A 25,493-nucleotide genomic window follows, 5' to 3' on the forward strand; every position below is an offset into this window, starting at 1 on the left:
GATCTCCATTACGTGGATTTGGAGAGAGCGTAACAGACGACGACATGGAGAAGATCCGAGCTCACCACAAAGACTAATAACAGATTTGGAAAAGAGGATGCGAAACCGGCTTAGCTCGCTTCACAATTAATCTGAATTACTTTTGTTTAGTAAAGATCAAAATTAATAAGATATCGTTAACAAATTATGTACATATAAAGTGTTTTTCAATCATATTGTGTTATCATTTCTTAGTCAATTCTAAAATGATATTATTATATGTAATCAATATTGTGTAAAGATTAAGAATGATAAACTGTAAAACCAACGTATGGCTTGTCGCCTTCTATAATGCTGAGAGGAAATTTCAGCATTAGATAAGCCAAAACTGATGAATAAAGTCATAAAAATATAGGAAATAAACCAATGAATAATCAAATTGATGGTGAAACTCATGCGTAATCATGATGGGTCTAAATCACTTATTATTACTGACAAGTACATTAGATCTACTACTCCGAACAACTCATAGAACGTTGGTGGAGAATTTTGTAAATTGACTCTACTTAAGGTACTATAATGTTGTAGAATGCTATACAATGCCTTTCCTAGATCTAGGTTGAAAATCAGTTTTGTGAGTCCACTGTATTTGTACAAAATCTATTTAGTTATAGTTAGGGTCGGATTTGGGTATAGGTCAATGAAACTTTTCTTGATTACACTTCATATCACTTTCTGTTTTTTATTATATTTTGTATCATTTTATGTTATTCTAACATTTTCTTAACTTTTATATTGACTAATTTACATATATCTCTTTTTCTATCATTTATAATTTATTTGCTAAAGATAAAATAAAAAATAAAAAATAAAAGATTTCTCTCTCTCTCTTATTTTCCTCTAAGACTATCTCCAATGGCTAGTTGAATAAAATTATTCAACTATTTAATTAATTTTATTTAGTAAAAAAAATGAAAAACTGTCAATGCAAGCTAACTGAAGGGAAAACATCATATTTCGTGCTGAAGGGAAAAGGCTAACACAATATTCTAGTTTTTTCAAGCAACCTTTCGGGAGAGCAAATGCAGACATCCAGAAGTTGACAGAGCCATATATAACCGAAGATATGAGTTGAAGCCTGCCTGCAAAAGACAGGGATTTGGTCATCCAATTGTTGAATCGATTTGTAACAGCATCAATCAGGGGAGAGTATTCTTACTGCCGAAGTTTCCGATGCATTAGAGGAAGACCCAGATATCGAATTGGTAATGAGCCAATAAGAAAACCAAGAGAAGTAGATTCTGCGAGTTCAGCCGGTTTGAGACCCCAGTGAATAGAGCCGACTTGTCGACATTCATCCGCAATCCTGAAAAACTGGCAAAGTCATCCAACACAGCCATGATACTTTTGAGAGAATCGGGTTTACCATCATAAAAAACCATCACGTCATCGGCAAATGAGATATGAGTTATTCGCGGGTTTCTCCCAAGAGGGTGGTAGTCAATAGAACCATCCGTGAACTTGCTTTCCAAAAGATTGGCAAAGACCTCCATAGCCATAACAAACAAATAGGGAGACAATTTCAGAGGCACCTGCGGTACTTTCATAGGCACCTGCAGCATTTTAAGCTCCAGCATTTTGACCAGCAGTAAAATAGGAATAAATTCCATAAGATTCAGGGCAACGCTTATTATTCGTCTTTGCCTTCTTAGACTTCGGTCGACGCTCTCCAACGGATGGATGCTTTTTCTGCTGTTTTGCCCCCTTCTTTTTCTCGTGTTCCGGGGGCAAAGCACTCAATTGCTTTATATCATCGGGGACAACCCAGTGTGACTTGTGTGGGACTGGATATATCGTTCTGTTATAAGAAAAAGCCCACTACTCTATTAAATAATACTTCAAACACAAGTCCTCTACGTTTATATCCTCTTCTCTGTCTGGCCGCTTCGTGTAATGCTCTAGTGCGGCTAAGACATGCACACAAGGATACTTGTCTATATCAAAACACTTGCACAAGAAAGTTTTACTTTTCAAGTTCACCGTGTAATTCATCCCATCGCTTCCGATTACACAATATTCAATCTGACTGATGTTTAACTCGGTGACAGTTAGCCTTTTCCCTTCAGCACGAATCTAAAAAACATCATATTTCCACCATTACCTCAATGTAACCCCCCGTAATTGATATCAACTGAACTAACCCTCTCAACTCTAGAAAATTCCTCTCCAACTTCAACACCTTTGATGACCTCTACAGGAATAATACTTCTGCATCCCTCTCTATCCAATGAGGTCAGGAACACAGCTAGGTCATCATCATTCGAAATATAGAATTGTCTCTGAGTTTGCACTAGTACCGAAATGTAACTCAGTTTCAGCTTACTCAAAGATTCGACAATCCCAACCTACGTGCATATCTTATCCACTAAACCAGAATAAGTAATCTCCTCCAAAGTTGATGACTTAAACATTACACCATACATGGAAGCTGGTGCTGAAATCCATTTATCCTCCGAAGTTGAATAATATCCCCCGTAATCAAAAAATAAATTTGTAATCATTATCACCTGAAAAATTAACAGATACACCATACTCAACTGCATAAAAATTGGACATTCCAGTTGTATGCAAGTGATACCATGTTTTCAATTGTTTCCAGTTGTACGCAAGTGATACCAATTGTTACTCTCTCTCGTCCTCCTCTCATAAATAGCCAACTCTGGGAAAATATTCTAATCTAAGTCTCATTTACTGCGGTATAACATCTAAACCTCCAATCCATTAAATACCCATCCGATTAGCAACCAATCACCATTTTCATAATCTACAATTCTCTATTCAATAATCTAACTTAATCTCCAATAGTGGTTTTAGGGCAACGACTTCCCAAAATCACAACGAGGTAAGAAAATCCAACCACAGAAATGTCAATTACCTCGATTAGCCTTCAATGTCAGATCAGTACAGCAAAATGTCAAGAAGGACTCGACGATCTCTCGTTCTCTCGTTCTCTCTGTCGCGATCGCTGGGAGAGGAAGCTGGTCAAAGATAGTTTCAAGATGGTCTACAAAACCTGTTTTTGATTAGATAAATTCTTGGCGCCTAATATTTGTCTCCACCCTCCTGATTAGTCAATTTTCTAGACGCTCATTTCTGATTGGATAGTTTTGCTTATATCTCATTGGCCGAAATTTGGTAAATCGCTCTTTATTGGTTCATCTACGCTTAATTATCTATCATTGGCCAAATTTCTATTTATGATTTTTTTCTATAAAAAATTACAAGAATTATTTGGACATTTCCAAATTCATTAAAATGTGAAAAACCCACAGAGAATACGAGAGAATGAAGAGAGATACGACAGAATAAATAATTTAAAATTATTTTTTTTGCGAAAGATGTGGACAAATCGGCTTTATCATAGAGACATCTATTGTGTGAAAGAGAGACACCAATTTGGTATAGTTTTAAATAGTGGTTCTTCCAATAAGTAATAAACAAAAAATCTTTACACTACTGAGATTATTACGACTTTTAATTAGTGTATATGAGGTTAAATTAAAGGCATGTGACCTGAGTGTACATACTACACATCAGATAAACAAGAATAAGTAGATACTCTGAAATGGAAACGAGAATGCAAATATTAGGAAGCGAAGTCTACAAAACATTCATTGAAGGCCACAATAGAAACAGCTCCTTTCAGGTACTTTCTTCGCAAAAACTATTTAAACACTAGTTTTACTAATCTTAAGCTAAGTCTTACCCGAACTTTCATTAACCTTTCATGGCCCTAACTGCTAAACAAAACATAGGCTACCATCCGAAAACATTGTTTTGAGGAAATTTCCATCAGAGGAAGTGAGGACCGATGAGCTTTGCAATCTCCAAGAACCCGACTCGTTCTCTTCCTTCGAATATCTTCTTCAGCTTCTCATCGCACAATATTTCCCTCTTGTTTTGTGGGTCCTGAAGAACAAAACCAGTCATTTAGTTAATGTGCAATGTAAGTGAAACATCAAATTAGTGTGGTAATGAAGCTGATTCGTTGTATTACGTTAATGTGGAACCTAAAGACATACCAAGGAGAATAATAAAGAGCTTATTAAGACAACAACACGCCAAGATTTGGCTACTAGGTTGTTATAAACATTAGAAGTTGCAGAAAAACAGCTTCATGTAAAGTTAACATACAATAGAACAAGAGTCTCAAGAGATCGAAAAGTTCTAGATTGAAATGTCAGTCTAGTTAACAGTTTGAGAACCTAACCAAACAGAAACAATACCAAGAAAGAAACAGAGATCAAAACGTTACAAACACGCGGAAAAATGTACCCAGGCTCTGAAATGGACAAGCTCAAAGAATAATAGACAGAGATAGTTATTTCAACTTTTAAGTTCAAGGAATAAGATGACCAGAGATTACATGGTCACACCGTGTTTCTGATCGAACTAAAACCCAAATAAGTCGAACTGATATAAAAGCATTCAAAGAATCAAGATCTTAGGCCCGAGAAAGATATTTGTCACCTCAAAGCACGCACATTGCCAAACATTAAAAGAATCAAAACTGCTTATATAAAACGTTATCAACATCTGCCCCCAAAATCATTTGAAGCAATTGGTCACCAAATATCCATATAAGAAAATAAAACCACCCCCAAGATCTTGAAATATGTTTACTAGATAATAAGACAGCCTCCAACTCAAAAACCTGTTTAAGCTTTCTAATCTTAAATCAAGAAAATGAAAGCAACTCATCTGTTGGAATATCTGTCACCTCAAAAACCACAAATTGCTAAACATGTAAACCAGAGACTTAATCAAACAATTAAAACTGCCTATACAAAACGTTATCAACATCTACCCTCAAAATCAAACGAAATAACTATCTACCTAAAGGAACCAAAACAGTGATATCAATACTTTATAACATCTTCACTCCTAATAAACATATCGTATACACAAATAAAAACCACCTCAAAATCTTGAAACTACGTTCATTAGTTAATAGACCAGCTCAAGATTGTACATTGAGAGTAGATTATTAACAAGCAAGGCATGACTCTCAACAAGTGTATGAAGAATATGAATACCCTCAGAAAACTCTCAGCTTCCTAATATCAGGACAAATCTCAAGAAAACTTGAACTCTAGAATTTGTCGAAAAAGCCTTATCCAATTCGATTTTCCTAACCGAAACCCTAGAATTGGATCCTCAAACATAAGAAGATCCGAAACAGATTGATGAAATCAACCACAAAGCCTTAAGCTAAACCAAACTCAAGAGTGACAGAGAGAGAGAGAGAGAGAGAGAGAGAGAGAGAGAGAGAGAGAGATTTGGTTTACTTGAAGGTCATTTTCTTTGATGTAAGCCCAAATACGCTTGAGAACTTGAGTGCGAGGGATTTCAGATAGTCCGACGACGTCCTGCATCTCCGGAGACACTGGTCGAGGCTTCATGATGCCGCGTGGCACTCTCTTGTTGGTTGCTGTGGGTTCCGAAGACGCCGTCGCAGATGTTACCGCACGCAGTTGAGCCGGGTGAGAGGCTAGTCGGAGAGAAGAGGGAGTCGGTCCGACGCGGAACGGTGCCGGTTTGATGCAGAGGAAGGTGGAGAAGGTCCCAGAAGAAACCGCCATTATCGCTGTTGTGTATGTGAGGTGGATTGGAAGACGAAAGGGGTTTTGTGTTATCCTCTTTCTTTCTTGTGTTTTTTTGTCTTTTGAGGGTTTTGTGAAAAACAAGACCCATTTTCGAGGAAATTTGTAAAAAAAAATTTCAAAACTTTTTGAAAATTACATTTTTTTTTAAAAAATATGATAAATTATATTTCAAAAAAACTGTTTGCTTTACATAATCCTTTTCAAAAATCTGAAAGAGTTAAAGTTGTAGAATAATAAAACAAAGCAGAGAAGTTTTAGAACAGAGAGTGAAGACTGGTTTTTAGGTTCTGGAGTTGAACCATATTTCAAGTCCGTTGATATAGTTGTAGTCGCCTACATTGTGAAGCGAGCTAAGCTGGTTTCGCATCTTCTTGTCCAAATCTGTTATTAGTCTTTGTGGTGAGCTCGGATCTTCTCCATGTCGTCGTCTGTTACGCTCTCTCCAAATCCACGTAATGGAAAGGCTAATTGTCATTGGATAAAGAGGATATAAACGTAGAGGACTTGTGTTTGAAGTATTATTTAATAGAGTAGTGGGCTTTTTCTTATAACAGAACGATATATCCAGTCCCACACAAATCACACTGGGTTGTCCCCGATGATATAAAGCAATTGAGTGCTTTGCCCCCGGAACACGAGAAAAAGAAGGGGGCAAAACAGCACAAAAAGCATCCATCCGTTGGAGAGCGTCGACCGAAGTCTAAGAAGGCAAAGACGAATAATAAGTGTTGCCCTGAATCTTATGGAATTTATTCCTATTTTACTGCTGGTCAAAATGCTGGAGCTTAAAATGCTGCAGGTGCCTATGAAAGTACCGCAGGTGCCTCTGAAAGTGCTGTAGGTGATAACGTGGTTTAGTTACTCTGAACTCTTGTATTTGGAAATGTGATGTTTTACTCGGGATTACTTGGTACAACTACAGTCGATTATTGTATTTGGAAATATGATGTTTTACTATTTTTGAAAAAAAAATGAAACAAAGAAATACAAACGACGTGTCGTTTCGTTTTCCAACGGCGACTCCAAGAGTTTTTAGGGAGTTGTGCCCTCTTTTATTTAACATAGACCCAAGAAGTATCTGAAACACATTTCGTCTCCAATGGCAAAGCAAGTAGGGATTTATAATTTTCCCATCGAGATGAAAACCGAAATACTAAAGAAGATAATTAGTAATTGCGTACGAGATTACTGTTCTGCTAAAGTGGCCCTTAGGGATTTTAACGAAATCTCCAAAGATCCAATCTTCCTATGGAGCGTGGATCTGTTAAGCGTGCCCACACCTTGGGTCTTTGATATGGCATGGATGAGAATGTTTAAGGACAGATGTTTGGCAGCAGGTAATCTAACGGCTTTATTTGAAAGAGGTCTTTCAATTATTTTCTATGACCGTAATATCGAGGCAGGGATGGCTATGATTAAGGAGTCAGCGGAAGCGGGATGCTCTATGGGTAAATACTGCCACAAAATGCTTGTCCTCATCATGTCCAGATGCGAAGTGAGCTTAACATCTACGACAGATATTACCTGGGCGGAAGCAGTACAAATGCTTCGAACAATGGAACATCTAAGCCCGAGGGGTTTCAACGCTAACCCTCCGCAAGTGTTTAAAGAAAATGTTACTTTGGTTTTTCACAAAGCTTGTAACTTGCACTGCGGAAACATGGACTTACCCCCACAGTTATGTTGTTATATACGGATCCATGGAGGAACCCACCAATATGTGTGATACTTGCTACTGGACAATGCAGGCAGCAAAATTCAGTCAATTTATTAGGAGATTCGCGAAGGAGTGGCCAAATTGGTAGTCTCACTGTTCTTCACGAAGGAGTGGCCAAATTGATACTCTCACTGTTTTTCGCGAAGGAGTGGCATATCTATTGTTCTCTCTCTCAAATCGATTTTCTCAGAAGTTTAATGGAAAATCAAAGTGTTTGTTGTTACTTAGACTATTTATTTTCTATTAGACAATTTGTAAACAATGCTAAAAAAATAAAATAAAATGATGTGTAGCTTTTAAGTGTATCAACAATGTAAACGTTTAGTTTTGGTGAGGAAAACTTAGTATAACTACGCTCTAGTTATAATGTTTAGTACAGACATTGATTGTTTTGTCGAACACAAATAACTGTGAATTGGGGAGGAGAAGCAAGAGCAAAAAAAATTGTGTAAAAGAAAAGTGAAAGTAGTACTTTAAGGTCAGAGAATGTCGTGTAAAAGTTAAAAACCCGATGGAATGTTTGTCGGAAGAAGAGAAAGGTGATCATGTGTCAGGTAGAATATTATTATAATAACTCGAGCCTCCGCGAAATCGCGGGAGAAATCCAGTATTTTAAGCTCTCAATTATTTTAAATATATACAAGTGAACATACATATAATAAAAAGTGATGATATTTAGATGTGAATATTAATTTTTTTGAAAAAAAAACTACTATTGTAAAAAACAAACAGATATGACATTAAAAAATATAAAGATACAAAGATGAATGAAGCCGTAAGACACAAATTTCTATTTGAGTTCATAATTTAGAATTAATATTAGAATGTATAACTCAACATATATATCCATATAAAAAATAGTTATATAATTGACATTAAGAAGAAGTTAAACAATAATTATAACTAACATGATCAATTTTACTGATAGAACTCAATCTTTGATAGATATACTTTTACAATAAAATTTTTTAAAAAATATTATCATAATATGATAAGTCTCCAAACACAGGATAAAATTCTAATGCAAATCTTGTAGAAAAATATTCAAATTTGTCATGATCTGTAAAAAGTTTGGTAAATACTTGGATTTCAAACCATTAAAAATAGTTTTGATACATTTTAAGTTAACATTATCTTTCAGAAACTTAAAATTGTCTTGAATTTATAACATCATATAACATTGGACATATTATCCTTAATTGTGTGATATTAATACTACACTAGATGATATCTCGCGCTATGTGCGAGTTGTTATATTTATATTCCATGCTTTCAAAAATTATTTGTGTTGTGAGTTGTATATATCATATAATAAAAAGTTGTAATGATGTTCTAATTATTATTCAAAAATTGTTTTCCATAAGTATTGATACCCCATCATACTAACTATTATTCAAGACCGAAAAGTTGAAGTACCTGAACATATATATTATAGATACATATTAGTAAACACATTATTACACTTATATAATTTTTAATCATCATTCGATTGGTTTAAACTATAGAAAGGTTTTAAGTTCAAATTTTTTTCACAATTATCATTCTATCAAATTTTAAAGAAACTAAGAAAATTATAAAATGTGAGAAATGAAAGTGAAATTTTGAAAAACTAAATATTTATAGAGATGAAAATTAAGTTGCATTTTATAGTGAAATTTATTTTAATTTGTTTAATTTTATGTATATATTTTAACATTTCAGTTTTTCACTATTGGTCCATTAGGTTGTAGTTAATGTAGAAATATTTCAGTAGTGTGTGGTATTGTTTTCGAAGCACAACTTAATTGTTTTGGAATGTATACTGAAACTGGACCAGTGCTGTACCAACTATTAATTTGTTCATGCATGATGCATGTAAATAATTTTTATACAGACACAATTTATAATATTGGCAATCATATTGAAAAAAAAACACGATAAAAACTCAGTCTAGAACCAAATAATATTAGGCTAAGATAATAATAAAAAAATGTGGTATTTCTATCCTCATCCCACGCCATTGTAGCTTGTCGAGAATACCCCATAATGGCATAAATGTATGAAGAGTAATTCTCATTACTTAATCAAATAGAATTACAGAGTATATAGATGTACAAAGACGATTTTAGTTCCTACAATAAAAGAAGCTTCTACAATTACCATGGAAAAGGAAGCTGTGGAGATTCATAATTTATACGAACACGTTAGAGATGTAGTATGACTAAGTCATGTCATATACACCACTGTTGACTTGGTGGACCAGTAGCCTTTGCCACTATAATCTCGCAACCGCAAGTACACACGGCTTATATTTTTTCTTCAAAGTTCCACAACCAAAACAGAAGAAAAAAAATAGTACATAAGAGATCTTCAAAGAAATAAATTGTATTTTGGGGGGAAAAAAGGAATAACATAGTTTGTTTCTTTTTTTTTTTTATAAAAAGTTTAGATTTGTCATCTTTAAGAACTACGTTTTCTTAGAGCCAAAAAAACGTTTTGAGTAATGTTATGATCTCTGAAAACATTCATTGTAGAGTGTTTGTTTAAAATTATATATATATTTATATATTTATAAATTGTAAAGTGTTTGTTATCTACTTAAATTTTTTTTTTGATAGAATGTAAATATTATACCAAAAAACGGAACGTTCCTTACAAAGCTCGGCGAAGCAGGTTACATGTTACGGGCCCAAAAAATAAGTAAAAAAGCCCGAAAGATATAATTAGAATATCTAAAGATTAGAAATCTTAGCTATAAGTAAACCAGGTGGATAGGAGACTCGGTAGACCTCTCCTGATACGAGCCAATAAGATATCCCTGATCGTGCGATCCGTCATGACAAAGATGGAGTCGGGCGTCATCGAAATGCCCTCGTGTAGCCTGGTATTGCGTTCTCTCCATATGTTTGCCAATGTAGCTTGAGCCGCCACACGCTTCAAGAGATTCCATTCCGGGGAGTGATCCAGAGAGAGCCAACTGATGAGAGAATCCCAGTCGATAATAGCAGTGGTGTCCTGTCCTAGGCGATGCATGACCTTATTCCAGACTTGTTTGCTAAACTCACATTGCAGAAAAAGATGGTCTCTAGTTTCCGCATGGAGGCTACAAATACAGCATAAGTCAGAATGGATGATTCCCCAATGGTAGAGACGTGAACGGATCGGGAGTCTGTCGTAGTTGGCAACCCAGAAATGAAAGGCGTGACGAGGCAGGTGCCCCTTGAACCATACCACCTTCTTCCAAGGAACTCGAGCTGCGGAAGGTCGAATGCAGTCCCAGGTTTGAGACGAAGAGAAACCCGAGTTGCCTGAGGAGCCAGCTTCCCAAGTATAAACATCCATACCGCCATGAAGAGTCGGTGCAGGAGTAGAAATGAGCATACCTCTTATTTCACGTAGAACTGAGAGTCTGACGCGAGGGCTGGGAAGGATCCATCCGGCAGAGTTACATCCTTCCGAGACTGTACTCTCCCTCGGGATACCGAGTTTCCTGGGTCCATCCGAGCCTGCAACATCAATCAACGGACCAAGCAAGCACCAATGATCATACCAATAAGACGCAGTCTCACCATTGTTGATTGAACATCGGAGAAATTTCTTCGCCAAAGGTCTTAGCTTTAGCATGAACTTCCAAACCCATGAGGAGTTATGCGTCTCCTCACAAGACCAAAAAGAGCGGCGTTTTAGTCTATGTTCTTTGTTCCATGCCACCCAGAGAGAGCCACTACCGGAAAACTGCAACCAAACCAGCTTCAGGTTGAATACCTTGTTCCAAGCATAGAAGTTCCTCAGGCCGAGGCCTCCCTCTTTCCTGGGGAGACAACATTGAGTCCAAGAGATCTTCACCCCACTTTTGTTGTGGATATCTCCAGTCCAGAGAAATCGACAGCAGAGTCTTTCTAGTTTTTTCAAGCAACCTTTCGGGAGAGCAAATGCAGACATCCAGAAGTTGACAGAGCCATATATAACCGAAGATATGAGTTGAAGCCTGCCTGCGAAAGACAGGGATTTGGTCAACCAATTGTTGAACCGATTTGTAACAGCATCAATCAGGGGAGAGTATTCTGACTGCCGAAGTTTCTGATGCATTAGAGGAAGACCCAGATATCGAATCGATAATGAGCCAATAAGAAAACCAAGAGAAGTAGATTCTGCGAGTTAAGCCGGTTTGAGACCCGCAGTGAATTGAGCCGACTTGTCGACATTCATCCCCAATCCTGAAAAACTGGCAAAGTCATCCAACACAGCCATGATACTTTTGAGAGAATCGGGTTTACCATCATAAAAACCCATCACGTCATCGGCAAATGAGATATGAGTGATTCGCGGGTTTCTCCCAAGAGGGTGGTAGTCAATAGAACCATCCGTGAACTTGCTTTCCAAAAGATTGGCAAAGACCTCCATAGCCATAACAAACAAATAGGGAGACAATGAGTCTCCCTGTCTCAAGCCGCGAGAACCTCTGAAAAAATCGTACACCCCTCCGTTCACCGTTATCGAGATGCTAGTGGTGGTCATACATTGCTCAATCCAGTTTATGAATTTTCGAGGGAAGCCTGCGGTTTCCATCATCTCAAGAATGAACGCCCAGTTGACCGAGTCAAAAGCCTTCCTTATGTCCACCATACGCATAAGCATGCCTCTTCTAGATGTTCTCTTCTGATTAAACCCCTGAACCATTTCTGTAGCCATAAGCACATTTTCCACCAGCAGACGCCCTTTAAGGAAAGCAGTTTGCGAGTTAGAGATCATCCGAGGCAAGATCTGCTGAAGCCGTCTAGCAAGAATTCTTGATATGATCTTATAGATGGTGTTGCAGCACGATATTGGCCGGAAGTCCTTCAAGCGGTCTATCCCAGGGCGTTTAGGAACCAGGGCAATAAGAGTTGCATTAACTTGCTTAAGGAGCTTACCCGATGGTAGAACTCTTGAACGGCGGAGATCACGTCTTTCCCAACAACTGACCAGGAGCTTCGGAAAAACTCGGCCGTGTACCCATCCGGCCCCGGCGACTTGTTCAGGGGCAGCGAGAAAACCTCGGACATAATGTCTGTATCAGAAACGGGGGCTATAAGAGAGGCGACAGCATCATGATCACACCGAAAACCTGTATGTTGGCGGATGATAGAACGCTGAGGATCTGAGAGAGGCATTGTTCCCGGACCAAGAAGGTCTCTGTAAAAACTGAAACAGTGATTCTGAATGTCACTCTGATCATCAATGCGGCCCAAGACGTCATCCATCAAGTAGTGTATCTGATTAGTGGATCTCCTAGCTGCCATGGCTCGATGAAAAAACGCTGTGTTTTTATCCCCACTTTCAACAGCAGTGTTGATAAGTAAATATCGACAAGGGACAAAACAGTACTTTTAGATCGGAAACTCGGTTTTTATTAGATTGAATCAAGTAAAATACAACTGAGTTCGGTTATTCAGATAGATAATAACAAACTAAGACTTAAGACGACTCAGAAGCTAGCGTATTGAGTTCTCAGTCTTTAAGTCTTCTCGGGAATCTCTTATGTTCTCTGGTGTCGATTCATCTCCCTTTATATATATCCTCTAAGTCGGTCTTCAAGCACGCCTCAGACGATATGGGACCGAGAGTACTTTCCTTTTCTCTCGGTTCCTTTCCTTTTTTCTCTAAGGTTTCCTTTTTCCGTTAGGAAACCTTCCTATTTCGACCGAGCTCAGGGAAGCCCTCCATTCCTTCGAGAGACTTCTCACCGACCTTGGCCTAATGGGCTGCGTTCGGCCCAGTGTTTCGCTCGGCCCATCTTTCTCCGGTACATCCCTTCGTAAACCGGGCTTATGTTATGCCGATCTCGGTTTGTACCGGAGAAAATCGGGGTGCGGTTTTCACCTCCAACAGTTAGCCCCCCCCTCAGTTCGGTGAAAGGAAGAGAATTTCAGTCAAACTTGTTTTTCTCAAAGTAAGTCACAAACTGAGATCGGTAACTGCAATCGATTCGCATTCCCGGACGTTTCGCACCCTGTCTTCAATGAGGCGCGTGAATTACGGGATCCTCGCGAAAATCGAAGAACCCACGATTCCCACTGTGTATAAAGGGCAAACTTTTTCTCGCATTCATTATTCTCGCCTCAAGCATATATAAGGTACGCTGCTCTCCCTTCTCTCTAGATTTCATTTCTCTCTCTAGTTTTTGTTCTTAGTTTTCTCTCGTTTCTTCAACTCTCGCCGCCGTGAATCCTTGATTTTTCCGAGCTATCTTCGAGTTTTCCGTTCGATCTTCAAGTTCTCCGATCAATCTTCAATCTTTTCCGGTTAATCTTCATACTGTTCTTCATTTCTCCCAGATTCCCTTTAGATCTACTTTTCCGAACTCGAAAATGTCTTCCAGCTCTTCAGCTAACTCCTCTTCTAACCAAATCCTTTTGGAAGATCGTCGCGAATCCTCAGAACCGAGCTCTTCCTCTTCAAATTCTCATCTATCGAACTCGTCTCAAGAAGAGAATAGCCCTCCACAGTTAGTCCGAAAAAACTCAAAATCGGCTGGTGCCAGTAGTAGCCGTTCTCGACCACGAGTCGAAGCGACCGAACAACCGGAAGCTCGTGAGACGGATGCTCGCGCTGGGCCGGACACCGATAACGTCGATCACGGGATTGAGGAGATCGAAGAGATTGAAGGGGTCGAGAAAATTGAGGAAAACAATGACGAGGAGAACGTCACTGAAACAAGAGGTGCCGAAGACGATCTCGAAGCAATAATTCACGCTTCACCACCTCTTCCGAAACGAAAGGTCGTTCGCCCCCACACCGTACCTTCTTCTTCTGTTTCTCCTGGCGCCGTTCGTGCCGTGCTGGAGATTGGCCATGGGACGTCCCCGAGGGCTTCCTCTGCATCTATCTGACGTATGTTATGCAGTGCGGGCTCTCCTTCCCAATTCCTTCTCGCCTGCTCGGCTACTGCAATCGTCGTGGCGTTGCTCTCACGCAGGTGATGCCAGCTTCGATAACGAACTACGTAGGGTTCGTATCTCTTTGTAACGAGCTCGGCAAGACTCCAACCAGTCGGCTTTTTGAGGACCTTTTCTCGGTTAACATCCACAAATCTAAGGAGTGGTTCTTTGCTGCGAACGCTAAGCCGAAGAAGAACATCGTTACTGGACCGAAGCCCAGTAAATTCAACGACTGGGAATCTCTCTACTTTTATCTGGAGATGAACGATCTCACCGTCAACAACTCTGACATCCCAACTCAATCGGAGTGGAAGATTCCGATCGGTGAACTAGACGAGCTTATACTTCTACTAATTTTTGACTTTGTATTTGACTAACTTTCTTTTGTTCCATCTTTGGCAGGTCGTCATCTCCCGAGCATTATCCTTAACTCCAGACTTACCTCTGAGTTCGAAGAAGCCTTCAGTGAAGCCGGTAAGCGTCGTTGGCCTGAGGTTTGGGAAGAAATTCTTCAGCGCCGAGCTAAGAAAGCAGGTTCGTTTATTAAATTCTGTCTTTACTCGTTCTACTTCTTTATTTACTCCGATATCCTCTTTTGACAGATTTTCATTGCAGGTTCTGTTCGCGAACCAAAACCGTGGAAGCCAAAAACTCGAGCTAGCAAGCCTCGAGCCGCTCATAAACGCAAAGCACCGAAGTCGCGAGCTCAACGCACCCGAACCGCCAGGATGCTCTCAATAGACGAGATCCCGACTCTCTTTGACGCAGAGGAGCCAGACGTGGCAGATCCGACCCCTGTCCCTGCTGCCGAAGGGACTAATAAGCAGCCAGAGGAGATGCTTCCTGCTGCGAACTCACCTGACCAAGCTGGTCAGAAGAAGACGAAGAAGAAGAAGTCTTCTAAAAAGATTAAAAAGGTAGAAGACTCTTCTCGGGCACAGGACGCTCCTGCTGAACTCGAAGTGCCGATGACCGTGGCGTCAGACCTCGCTCTCTCCCAAGACCGAGCTGAGGCTTCCCACTCTCGAAAGAGACAAGCCGGAGATCGTTCCAAAGGTTCTCCTGGGCCAGAACCAGCGAAGAGGGCGAAGGTCTGCTTCGACTACGACGAAGAGACTCCTTTCGAGGAGAACGTTGATGCCTGCGCCGAGCTCTACCATAAGATCTCTTCCCAGGTCCCGAGCCTCCCGTCGGTCCCCGAACTCCGGTTCCCAAACATGTACAAGGGGATCGCCCGTATAACTGCAGTGGTAATTTCTTGATTTCATTTCTCAATTCAACAACTTTCCCAAGTGCGAGTTCTGATTCGATCTTCTTTTATGCAGCTCGCTAGCCAGACCAACAATCTGGTCGCCGCATACGAGGTAGCTCTATTTGACGAGCAAGTAAGGGTCTCCGAGCTCGAGGAAAGGGTTGCCAAGGCGGAGGAGCGTCTCGCCACCGAGCTTCAAATCAACAAAACTCTACAACTCTTCAGTTGACTTGCTGAAACAGGAGAGTGCAGAGCTGAAGGCGGTGAAGGCCGAGCTCACCGAGGCTCAGAGCTTGCTCTCTAGGGAGTTTGAAAAGGATAAGGGGCGGCTGCAGGACATGGTGGCACATTGGAAGGCTCAGGCCAAGAGCGTTCATGCAAAGGCCTGCGAGCGTTTAGAGAAGGTCATCCGGAGCTTGGATGATGCTGACCGAGCTCGTAAGCCGTACCTAGTCTACAACCAGCTCACCGGAGTCCTCGGTTTTATCAAGCAGCTCAAAAAGAAGGGCTTGTACGAGGTTCCACCCGAGATGGTAGCGGACATCGAGGCGAAGCACACCAAGGCCCTGGAGGAGTTCCGTTCGATCGATGCTTGCGTCCTTACTGAAGAGGACAAGCGGATGTCTCCTTTCGTTGAAGAGGATGACGTGCCGGTCGCGAATGTAACCCAAAGCGCTCAGGATCCAATGGTAGGCGAACAGTTCGGTTCAAACGAGGATATGCTCAACGCCGATCAAGCCGCGACCTCGAAGACCGCTTAATCTTTTTTTGTTCTTTCTTACTCTCGAACTTATTTGCCCTTTCATGGGTTATTTTGCTTGTAACACTTTATTTCCGAGCCCTTGGTGGGCTTTTGAACTTATTTGCCTCTCGGGAGGCTCTTAATTTGAATTTTCGATTTTTCTTTCGTCGGTAACTTAGAAAAATCTTTCAAATACTAGACCGGAATATACCAGATGATGTCTGAATATAATTTTTATCTTTCGATAGCGAATCGCGATAATTCGGCTTACGTTTTGCGAGTGTTGTGAACTCGGCTTATGGTGCGAATCTGAGGAGTTCGGCTTATTGTGCGAGCGTTCAAGCTCGGCCTGGGGAACCCAAGTGAATCGTTTCGTACTGGAAGAGTGAACTAAGTCGAACCTAAGTATGCGAGATGTGCTCGGCTTATTGTTCTTGGTGACTTAGAAATTCAACTGCAGGACTGGGCCCGGCTTTTGATATGTGGCTTAACCATGACACCATGTGGGTGCTTGCGAGACGGATCTCGGCTTTTAAGTTTGCATTCATGTGGAATGCTATCGAACAACTGGCCAGGAAGTCGATGTAAAAACAAGGAGTTCGGTCCCTTGTGATTTCCGAACTAGAACTTAAGACAGATTTGACTTAATAAAATTTTATTGATGTTATAGCTGGACTCGGTAACGAGCTGCCTACGTACCCTTTGAAGGGATCAAGCCTTTTTTTTTTTGCTCCGACTAAGTAGTTCGGAGGCTTTTTTTTTTTTTTTGTTGCTTTGAGCTCGCAACGAACTAGTAGTAGTATCGTTTAAGATGCATTGAGTTCTAAGATCGCGGGATCGGAGTTCCGTCTAACTTCATAAGTTGATAAACGCCGGGTTTAACGACTTTCATAACCTGATACGGTCCTTCCCAGTTCGCGCCAAGTTTTCCTGCGTTCTTCTCTTCTGTGTTTTGATAGACTTTGCGAAGTACGAGATCGCCATCTTCAAAGTGACGGCCCTTAACTTTTTTGTTGTAGTAGCGAGCTGCTAGTTGTTGGTAGTTCTGTATCCGGAGCAATGCTCGTTCGCGATGTTCTTCGACTAAGTCGAGTGCGTCGATCATCATGTTGTCATTCGCGTCGGGTTGCTGGGTAAGCATAGTTCAGCGAATACTTGGGACGTTGAGTTCGGCTGGACACATAGCTTCTGTGCCATATGCAAGGAAGAATGGTGACTGACCGGTCGAACGTCGTGGTGTAGTTCGGTGAAACCACAAGACACCGTCAAGTTCGTCTGCCCAAGTTCCCTTAGCGGTGTCGAGTCGTTTCTTTAGTCCGTCAATTATGGTCTTGTTTGTGGCTTTGGCTTGTCCGTTTCCTTGCGGGTACCGCGGGGTAGAGAAACTTAGTCGGATTTTCCACTTGGCACAAAAATCTTGGAAAATGATCGAAGTGAACTGGGTTCCGTTGTCCGTAACGATCTCGTACGGGACTCCGTGTCGGCAGATGATGAATTTCCAGACGAACTTCTTGACATCAATTCTATGAATCTCGGGGTATGCTTCGGCTTCGACCCATTTGGTGAAGTAATCCGTGACGACCAGAACATATTGCTTCTGAGTTGTAGATCGGCGAAAAGGACCGATGATGTCCATTGCCCAGCGCATGAAAGGATATGGTGCGGTCGAGGTCATCAGGAGCTCGGTAGGAAGATTGATCATTGGACCATGACGTTGGCACTTCTCGCAGCGTGTCGTATACTTCTCGCAATCGGAGAGCATAGTAGGCCAGTAATAGCCAGCTTTCTTGATCTTAAAGGCCAAAGACCGAGCTCCAGAATGATTTCCTCCTTCTCCTTCATGGACCTTTTGCATTACTTCCGTGATGTCATTGCCGTAAAACGCATGTCAAGAGTACTCCGGACGCATCCCATCTGAGGAGAGTACCCGTAATGACCACGTATCGAGCTGCACGAGCCTTTAGGCGTCGAGCTGCCCATTTATCTGCGGGGACTGTTCCATCTCCAATGTATCCCACAATTTCTAAGGTCCAATCTTCGGGTTCGTCCTCTCCTTCGGCTTCGATATCGATTGGGACATGCTGGCCTTCGGATTCGTCCTCAGGCTCGGATTTGTTGTCATTGAGCTCGTCCGTGTCGTCGTTATGATCGGGGATGACCTCTTTAGGTTTCGTCTTTCGGGTGAGGGGCGGAGCAAGGTTGGGTTGGGCTTCGTAATCGCGTCGTCTCGTAATGATGTTGCAGTTCGGAGCGTGCTCGATACTTGGTCGCTCGATTGCTGCAATTGGGATAGTTCGCCGAAGATCAGGATCGGAATTAGTCGCGAGAGCGGCCAAGGCGTCAGCGGTTGCATTCTCGTCTCGAGGTATCTTCGTAAGCTCGAAGGTAGAGAGCTCCAAAGCAATATCCTTAAGAACTTTGAGATATGCGTCCATGCGGTCGTTCTTGGCCTCGTATTCGCCGTGAAAATGGTTAGCCACGAGTTGGGAGTCGCAGTAGGCGTGTACGTGCTCGGCGCCGATGCCTTTGGCGAGTCGTAATCCGGCGATCAATGCTTCGTACTCGGCTTCGTTGTTGGATGCCGGGAAGCCGAGTCGAAATGACTGCTCGATAACTTCTCCTTCGGGTGATTTGAGACGAATTCTGACTCCGAATCCTTTATGGGATGATGAACCATCAGCGTGAAGAATCCAGGGTTGTACGACCAGATTATATTCGACGAGCTCCGGTGGGAGTTCGACCAAGAAATCTGCTAGGACTTGAGACTTCGTTGCCGTTCTGCCTCGGTATTCGATGTCATATTCACTGAGTTCGATAGCCCACTTAGCGTGTCGTCCGGACTGACTTGGGCTATGGAGGAAAGTACGAAGAGGGTGATCGGTTAGGACCACGATCGCGTGAGACTGGAAGTACGGGCGTAGCTTCCGTGCAGAAATGACCACGGCAAAGGCGAATTTCTCCAAAGTCGGATAACGATACTCCGATCCATCGAGGGATTTGTTTGTGTAGAAAATTGGCTTCTGCTCGCTGCGATCTTCTCAAACAAGAACACTGCTGACTGCGAACTCCGAAATCGCGATGTAAAGATAAAGTGTCTCGCCGGTTTCTGGTTTGGATAAAACTGGCGGAGTGGACAAGTATTTCTTTAGCTCGGCGAAGGCTTTTTCACACTTCTCATTCCATTCGAGATGCTTGTTACCGCGAAGAAGTTGGTAGAAAGGCAAGCACTTATCCGTCGATCTGGATATGAATCGATTAAGTGCTGCGATACGTCCGGTAAGTCGCTGAACTTCACGTTTGGTTGTCGGTGACGGGAGCTCAAGAATAGCGGCGATCTGCTTTGGATTAGCTTCAATGCCTCAAAACATGTGCACTCTCCAGATGTCACGCCGAACGTACACTTAGTTGGATTAAGCTTCATACCGTACTGATCCAAGATATCAAAACATGTGCGAAGATGGCCGACGTGATCGGAAGCGATGAGTGACTTCACGAGCATATCATCGATGTAAACTTCCATAGTTCGCCCGAGCTGGCTCGCGAACATCCGGTTTACCAGTCGTTGGTACGTTGCTCCAGCATTCTTCAGGCCAAAGGGCATGACCTTGTAACAGTAAATGCCACGGTCCGTGATGAACGATGTCTTCTCCCGATCTTACGGGTGCATAAGAATCTGATTGTACCCGGAGAACGCGTCCATAAACGAGAGTAGTTCGTTCCCGGCAGTTGCTTCCACGAGGCGGTCGATATGAGGCAACGGAAAGCTATCTTTCGGACACGCCTTATTGAGGTCGGTAAAGTCGATGCAGATCCTCCATTTACCATTCTTCTTCTTTACGACCACGGGGTTTGCTAACCAATCTGGGTATTTGACTTCGGTGATGGATCCGGCTTTGAGTAAACGCTCGACCTCATCGTTCACGGCTTGTGCTTTCTCTGGTCCGAGCTTTCGGCATTTCTGCTTGATTGGCTTATACGTTGGATCAATGTTGAGCTCGTGACACGCGATCTGTGGATCAGTCCCGGGCATATCTTCTACCGACCAAGCGAAGGTTGATGAATGCTGTTTCAGTAAGTGAATGAGTGGCTCGCGGATGACTGGGTCGAGCTCGGCGCCGATTCCGACTTGACGTTCTGGCCTTAGTTTGTAGATGAAAACTTGAACGATCGACTCCTGTTTAGGTTTTGTATTCTGGACGATGAGCTTGTCAGTTGGTCCTAACGAGCTAATGACACAAGCTTGGTTGGCCAAATGAAGTCTGCACTCGTTTATGTAGCACGATCGAGTAACGGCTTGGTTTCCTCAGAAAGTGTAAACACCGTCGGGAGTCGGGAACTTTAGGCATTGATGGTACGTCGAGGCGACTGCTTTCATCGCGTGTAGCCAAGGTGTTCCGAGAATAGCGTTGTAGATCGCCGGTTTATCGAGGATAAGGAACTGGATAATCTTTGCGACTCCGCCGAGGTAGATTGGAATGTTGACCATGCCGACCGTCATACAACGTTCTCCATCGAATCCAGTAAGTGGTTCGATAAACGGCTCAATCCTATCTGATGCCAACTCGAGCTGGTCAAGTGCTTCCTTGAAGATAATGTTAACCGAGCTGCCCGTATCGACCAGGCGGCTAACTTCGACGTCGTCGAGGAGCAGCTCGACAACGAGGGCGTCGTTATGTGGTTTATGCAGCCCGATTGTATCGGCCTCGGTAAAAACCAAGGGTGTTCCCTTCGGCGGATCCTGCGGGGCTTTGGGCGCGCTGGCGGCCTGTCTGCTGTACTCTTTGATGGCTCGAACCGAATAACTGCAAGCTTCGATTGCCCCCATTATCATGTTGACACGTTTCCGCGCCTTAGGAGCGTGATTCTCTGGTGCTCGGTCATCACGATTCCGTTTCTGTTGCTCGGGCGAAACAGGCGGATTCGGTGGTGGCGGTGGTAGCGTCGGTAAAGCCGGTGGAGTTGGTGGATCTTTGGCGAGTGCTTTCTCAAGCTGTTCATTGTTTGGTCGAGGCATATGTGAACGACGGAGATCGTCAATCGAAAGCTGCCCGCCGCTCTTAGACGCATTCGAACGTCGGAGATCGTCGACCGAGATCGGTTCCTTTCGATATAGGCCGAGTAGGTATTCTCGCAGATGTATGCATTCTTCGGTGCTGTGGCCCCTACGGTTATGGAACTCGCAGAACAATGATTCGTCTTGATCTTCTTCACCGCGGACCCACTTATTGTTCCATTGTTTGTTCGGTTGTTGGATTGCATTAGCATAGAACTTCTTGCGATTCTCATACCCTCGACCGTATCCCGATTGCGGCTCATTGGTTGCGGTTTTCGGACGTTCGGGTTGCTTCGTTGAATAACTCTGCTCGTAAGCGGCTTCTTCTTCCTCTTCGGCGATGTAGGTATTAGCTCGGTGCAATGCGTCTTCTAGTGTCTGTGGAGGGTTATGAGTGATCGCGCTCCGGAAGCTAGTCTTTATCCGAGCTCCTTTCTGAAGACATAGGAGAGCGGCTTCATCGCTAATCGTACAATTAGCGACGATCGTCTTGAAGCGCTGGATGAAATCACGAAGGCTCTCGCTTGGTCCTTGGGCTATTTGCCAGAGCTCGGAGTTCTTGGTGTTCTGTCCAATGAACATGGAAAAGTGTTTGACGAAAGCCGTCGTTAACTCCTTGTAGTTATCGATTGAATTGGCTTCGAGTCGCGAGAACCAGTCGAGAGCTACTCATCCCAAGCTTTCCACAAATAGTTGACACTGAACTGCGTCTCTCTCTTCGGCTGATTTGAACTGGTATCGGTTCATGCAGATGCCGAACGATGTCAAGAAGTGTCGGGGGTCGGAATTGCCCTCGTAGACTTTTATCTTCAGTTTCTCCATGTGTTTGACCGGCGTCCCTGCTATGCGCGGTGTGAAGGGTGTTTTCTGCGTTTCCTGAATGATGCGCTCGATTTCCGGAGCCGCGCTTGTTGCTTGATGTATCTTTGAAGTGATATCGCGAAGCTGCGCCTTCATTGCTTCGAACTCGGCGTCTCGGCTTAAATCCGATGCTGGTGCATTCGCTGGATCTCCATCGGTATTAAGATCGTCAATGATGTTCCGAACTCGAAGAGGAGTTCGTGCTTGACTGAGCTCGGCGATTTGTGCCGCCATCTGACTGAAGCGCTCCTCGCTTCTTTTGTTGATGGCCTCAAACTGGGCATTGAACACTTGGAGCAGTAGTTCGGTTCCATAACCTCCTACGGCTGCGGGGGTTTGGCCGGCTACAGTTCCAGCGTTTTCTCCAAGAGTTCCTCCTCCTTGTTCTGTTGGGGCGTTAGCGTTCTCTCCACCGAGAGGGTTTCCTTCTTCGTGAATGTTGGCTTGGTCTGCCATCGCTGATTCAATCTTTCCGAAGTCCGATCTAAAACTTGAGAAATCTGTTTAAGTTCCCCTACTTGGCGCGCCAATTGTTGATAAGTAAATATCGACAAGGGACAAACAGTACTTTTAGATCGGAAACTCGGTTTTTATTAGATTGAATCAAGTAAAATACAACTGAGTTCGGTTATTCAGATAGATAATAACGAACTAAGACTTAAGACGACTCAGAAGCTAGCGTATTGAGTTCTCAGTCTTTAAGTCTTCTCGGGAATCTCTTATGTTCTCTGGTGTCGATTCATCTCCCTTTATATATATCCTCTAAGTCGGTCTTCAAGCACGCCTCAGACGATATGGGACCGAGAGTACTTTCCTTTTCTCTCGGTTCCTTTCCTTTTTTCTCTAAGGTTTCTTTTTTCCGTTAGGAAACCTTCCTATTTCGACCGAGCTCAGGGAAACCCTCCATTCCTTCGAGAGACTTCTCACCGACCTTGGCCTAATGGGCTGCGTTCGGCCCAGTGTTTCGCTCGGCCCATCTTTCTCCGGTACATCTCTTCGTAAACCGGGCTTATGTTATGCTGATCTCGGTTTTTACCGGAGAAAACCGGGGTGCGGTTTTCACCTCCAACAAGCAGTGACACGAGATCGTTGCCGCAGAAATCTCTCCTCAGCAACCGCAAGTTCAGACCAACGAGCATAGGCGACAGACTCTTGTTGAGCAGCAGAGGGAGATGGGTCAGTTAAAATAGTGCGTTGATGATCGCAGAGAGCGTCAAAAGCCTCCTTCACTCGCTGCTCAATATTTGAAAAATGAACACGGTTGAAGCTCTTGATAACACCTTTCAAGTACTTAAGCTTCTTGATCAAGGAGTACATTTTGATGCCAGCGAACTGAAGAGGCAGCCATTCCGTGGAGATCAACGTTAGAAACTCAGGGTGGTGGACTAGAAAGTTCGAGAACTTAAACAGTCGATTGCAGACTGCCTGAGGACGACCGAGATGAACCGAGCAAGGGCTATGAATTGATTGCCCTAAAAAAACAATTATGTACTTTTAATGAATTAATATTTTTGAAACAAAATTTTAATATGAGCTTTTTTTATTGTAAACAATGTTTATAAGAAAACTGAAAAAAAATTCACCACGAGTTGTGAGCTCAAAGAGATGGATAATCATTTTTAACAATATAGTATTCATAAATAAAACTAAAATATTAAGAAAGTTGGAAGATTTAAAAATAAGAAAATGGTAATATATATATATATATTTCATATGGTTTGAGGGGACCTCTTATAAATACATATAGCATATAACATATATATGGACATTTTTTGTAAAGGGGGCTCAAATAAGGACCAACCACCATTATAGGTAAAAGATCAGCTAGAAAGAGGGGGACAAAATACATTTGCACATACCACAAATGATTACATAAGAAAAGGGGAAAGAGAGGAAAATATAAGAGATATGTGAACCTGTCGATCTGTGTTTGATAGAAGATTAGTTTCGAAACTAAATGAGGTGGCAGTGTTACCATTACGAAACCGCTTATTCCTCTCCTTCCATATTTCATATATGCATGTCTGCCAGTTTTGATGGAGAGCTCGATTCATTAGATGTAGCAGCAATAGTTTGTGAAAAATAAGCTTATTCACAACAACAACAAAAAAAAGCAATAGGGAGCCAATTAACTGAGAGTTTGGAATCAAGACACATGATTATCCGAGACATATATGGATTCAAGATTCTGTTTGAATCTAAACCTACAAAAGTGAGATGATAACAAAAAACAAAGTTAATACACTATTAGTTGGATAATAGAAAAATATTATAAAAGTTATAAAATTGTGAGAACTGATATAGGACAGTACTGGGGTGTGTTTCTTTCTATTTATAGGGGATTTGTGCTTTACATATTACTAGGAAAGAACCTGCGTGTATACGCGGGTCTTGTTTTAATATATATTCAAATACCATATTTTTAAAATTTGTATTGAATTTTATGTTTATTATCAATGTTTTTGCGTTTAAAATATTTAGATTTTCCTTGATTTCATTTTTATGATACATTATTTGTAATCTCTTCTACACTGGTTGTGCCAAATAGTCTAATTTTTCTTCCAAAATAATAAGGGATTAAAAATATACTATTTCAAATTTTGTATGAAAACGTAATAATTCACTTATAAATATACGTTTAATATCAAAGAGGAATATTTATTTGTTCTTCGATCTTCATATTCTTTTTATTCTTGTAAATCTTACTAATATAATATTTGTTAACTTTTTCAATTTACCATTTTGAATTTTTTAGTTATATATATTTTATTGATTCCATATTTTAATTTAAATTCATGTATGACATTTTTACGTGCACATCTTTCTTTATACTTTGTTTTTAAATAATTGTTATCTCTTTAATCATTTATTAAATATGTTGAAGTTTTATATAAGAATATTTGAAACTTCGTAATTTATTCAGTCTTAATTTTTTTTTTGCATTAAAAATTAGTATATTTTTAGTTTGAAAATGAAATTTAAATCATTTGAAAGAAGAAAATAGAATAGTGCATCTAAAAAATTCTTGTATTATATAAAATTTATAAGTTTTTCTATATTTAAATTAAATTTGAATTGCATTCTAATGTGTATATATATATATTAATCTTTATTTATGTTTTTAATGTCTTTTGCTTTAAATTTAACTAATTATTTATTTTATCAATTTTTGGATGTGCCACATATCACTCTCTCCATTGCTAATGTGTCACTCAGTTGGAGAGAGTTGATTGTCTTTTATATATAAGATTAAATTTAACCGTTATTCTGTTGGAGCTGAAATGAGAAGTGTATTATAAATTAAAATTAAACCTCATGATGTAT

General features: G+C 41.4%; 3 protein-coding genes across 3 annotated transcripts; 1 reads left to right on the forward strand and 2 right to left on the reverse strand.

The window, feature by feature from the left end:
• Nucleotides 1-3,598: 3,598 nt before the first annotated feature.
• Nucleotides 3,599-5,693, reverse strand: LOC18026152 (upstream activation factor subunit UAF30). The gene is made up of 2 exons (XM_006409557.2): nucleotides 5,328-5,693; nucleotides 3,599-3,948 (listed from the first exon to the last, which is right to left on the reverse strand). Exons 1-2 carry the CDS (start codon nucleotides 5,619-5,621, stop codon nucleotides 3,832-3,834), a joined length of 411 nt encoding a protein of 136 aa, XP_006409620.1. The 5' UTR covers nucleotides 5,622-5,693; the 3' UTR covers nucleotides 3,599-3,831.
• An 8,528-nt stretch (nucleotides 5,694-14,221) lies between these two features.
• On the forward strand, nucleotides 14,222-16,274 carry LOC112089801 (meiosis-specific protein ASY2-like). Its single transcript, XM_024160556.1, has 5 exons — nucleotides 14,222-14,585; nucleotides 14,664-14,795; nucleotides 14,877-15,511; nucleotides 15,587-15,646; nucleotides 15,756-16,274. Exons 1-5 carry the CDS (start codon nucleotides 14,222-14,224, stop codon nucleotides 16,272-16,274), a joined length of 1,710 nt encoding a protein of 569 aa, XP_024016324.1.
• Nucleotides 16,275-18,123: 1,849 nt separating this feature from the next.
• LOC112089802 lies at nucleotides 18,124-19,775 on the reverse strand. The gene is made up of 2 exons (XM_024160557.1): nucleotides 19,427-19,775; nucleotides 18,124-19,289 (listed from the first exon to the last, which is right to left on the reverse strand). The coding sequence occupies exons 1-2, from the start codon at nucleotides 19,773-19,775 to the stop codon at nucleotides 18,124-18,126; spliced, it is 1,515 nt and encodes a 504-aa protein (XP_024016325.1).
• Between the last annotated feature and the right edge of the window lie 5,718 nt (nucleotides 19,776-25,493).

This window comes from Eutrema salsugineum, unplaced genomic scaffold (genome assembly GCF_000478725.1).
Source record: "Eutrema salsugineum unplaced genomic scaffold, Eutsalg1_0 scaffold_11, whole genome shotgun sequence".
NCBI classification, from domain to species: Eukaryota; Viridiplantae; Streptophyta; class Magnoliopsida; order Brassicales; family Brassicaceae; genus Eutrema; species Eutrema salsugineum.

Excerpts from the sequence above, each read along its gene's own strand:
- LOC112089801 (XM_024160556.1), top strand. The coding sequence starts at position 14,222 with ATGCAGTGCGGGCTCTCCTTCCCAATTCCTTCTCGCCTGCTCGGCTAC. Across the intron at positions 14,796-14,876 it reads GCGCCGAGCTAAGAAAGCAG|GTTCTGTTCGCGAACCAAAA; the intron begins GTTCGTTTATTA and ends TTTTCATTGCAG. Across the intron at positions 15,647-15,755 it reads TAGCTCTATTTGACGAGCAA|GAGAGTGCAGAGCTGAAGGC; the intron begins GTAAGGGTCTCC and ends TTGCTGAAACAG.
- LOC112089802 (XM_024160557.1), bottom strand. The coding sequence starts at position 19,775 with ATGGAAGTTTACATCGATGATATGCTCGTGAAGTCACTCATCGCTTCC. Across the intron at positions 19,290-19,426 it reads CATCTCGAATGGAATGAGAA|ATCGCAGCGAGCAGAAGCCA; the intron begins GTGTGAAAAAGC and ends TTGTTTGAGAAG.
- LOC18026152 (XM_006409557.2), bottom strand. The coding sequence starts at position 5,621 with ATGGCGGTTTCTTCTGGGACCTTCTCCACCTTCCTCTGCATCAAACCG. Across the intron at positions 3,949-5,327 it reads TCAAAGAAAATGACCTTCAA|GACCCACAAAACAAGAGGGA; the intron begins GTAAACCAAATC and ends TTTGTTCTTCAG.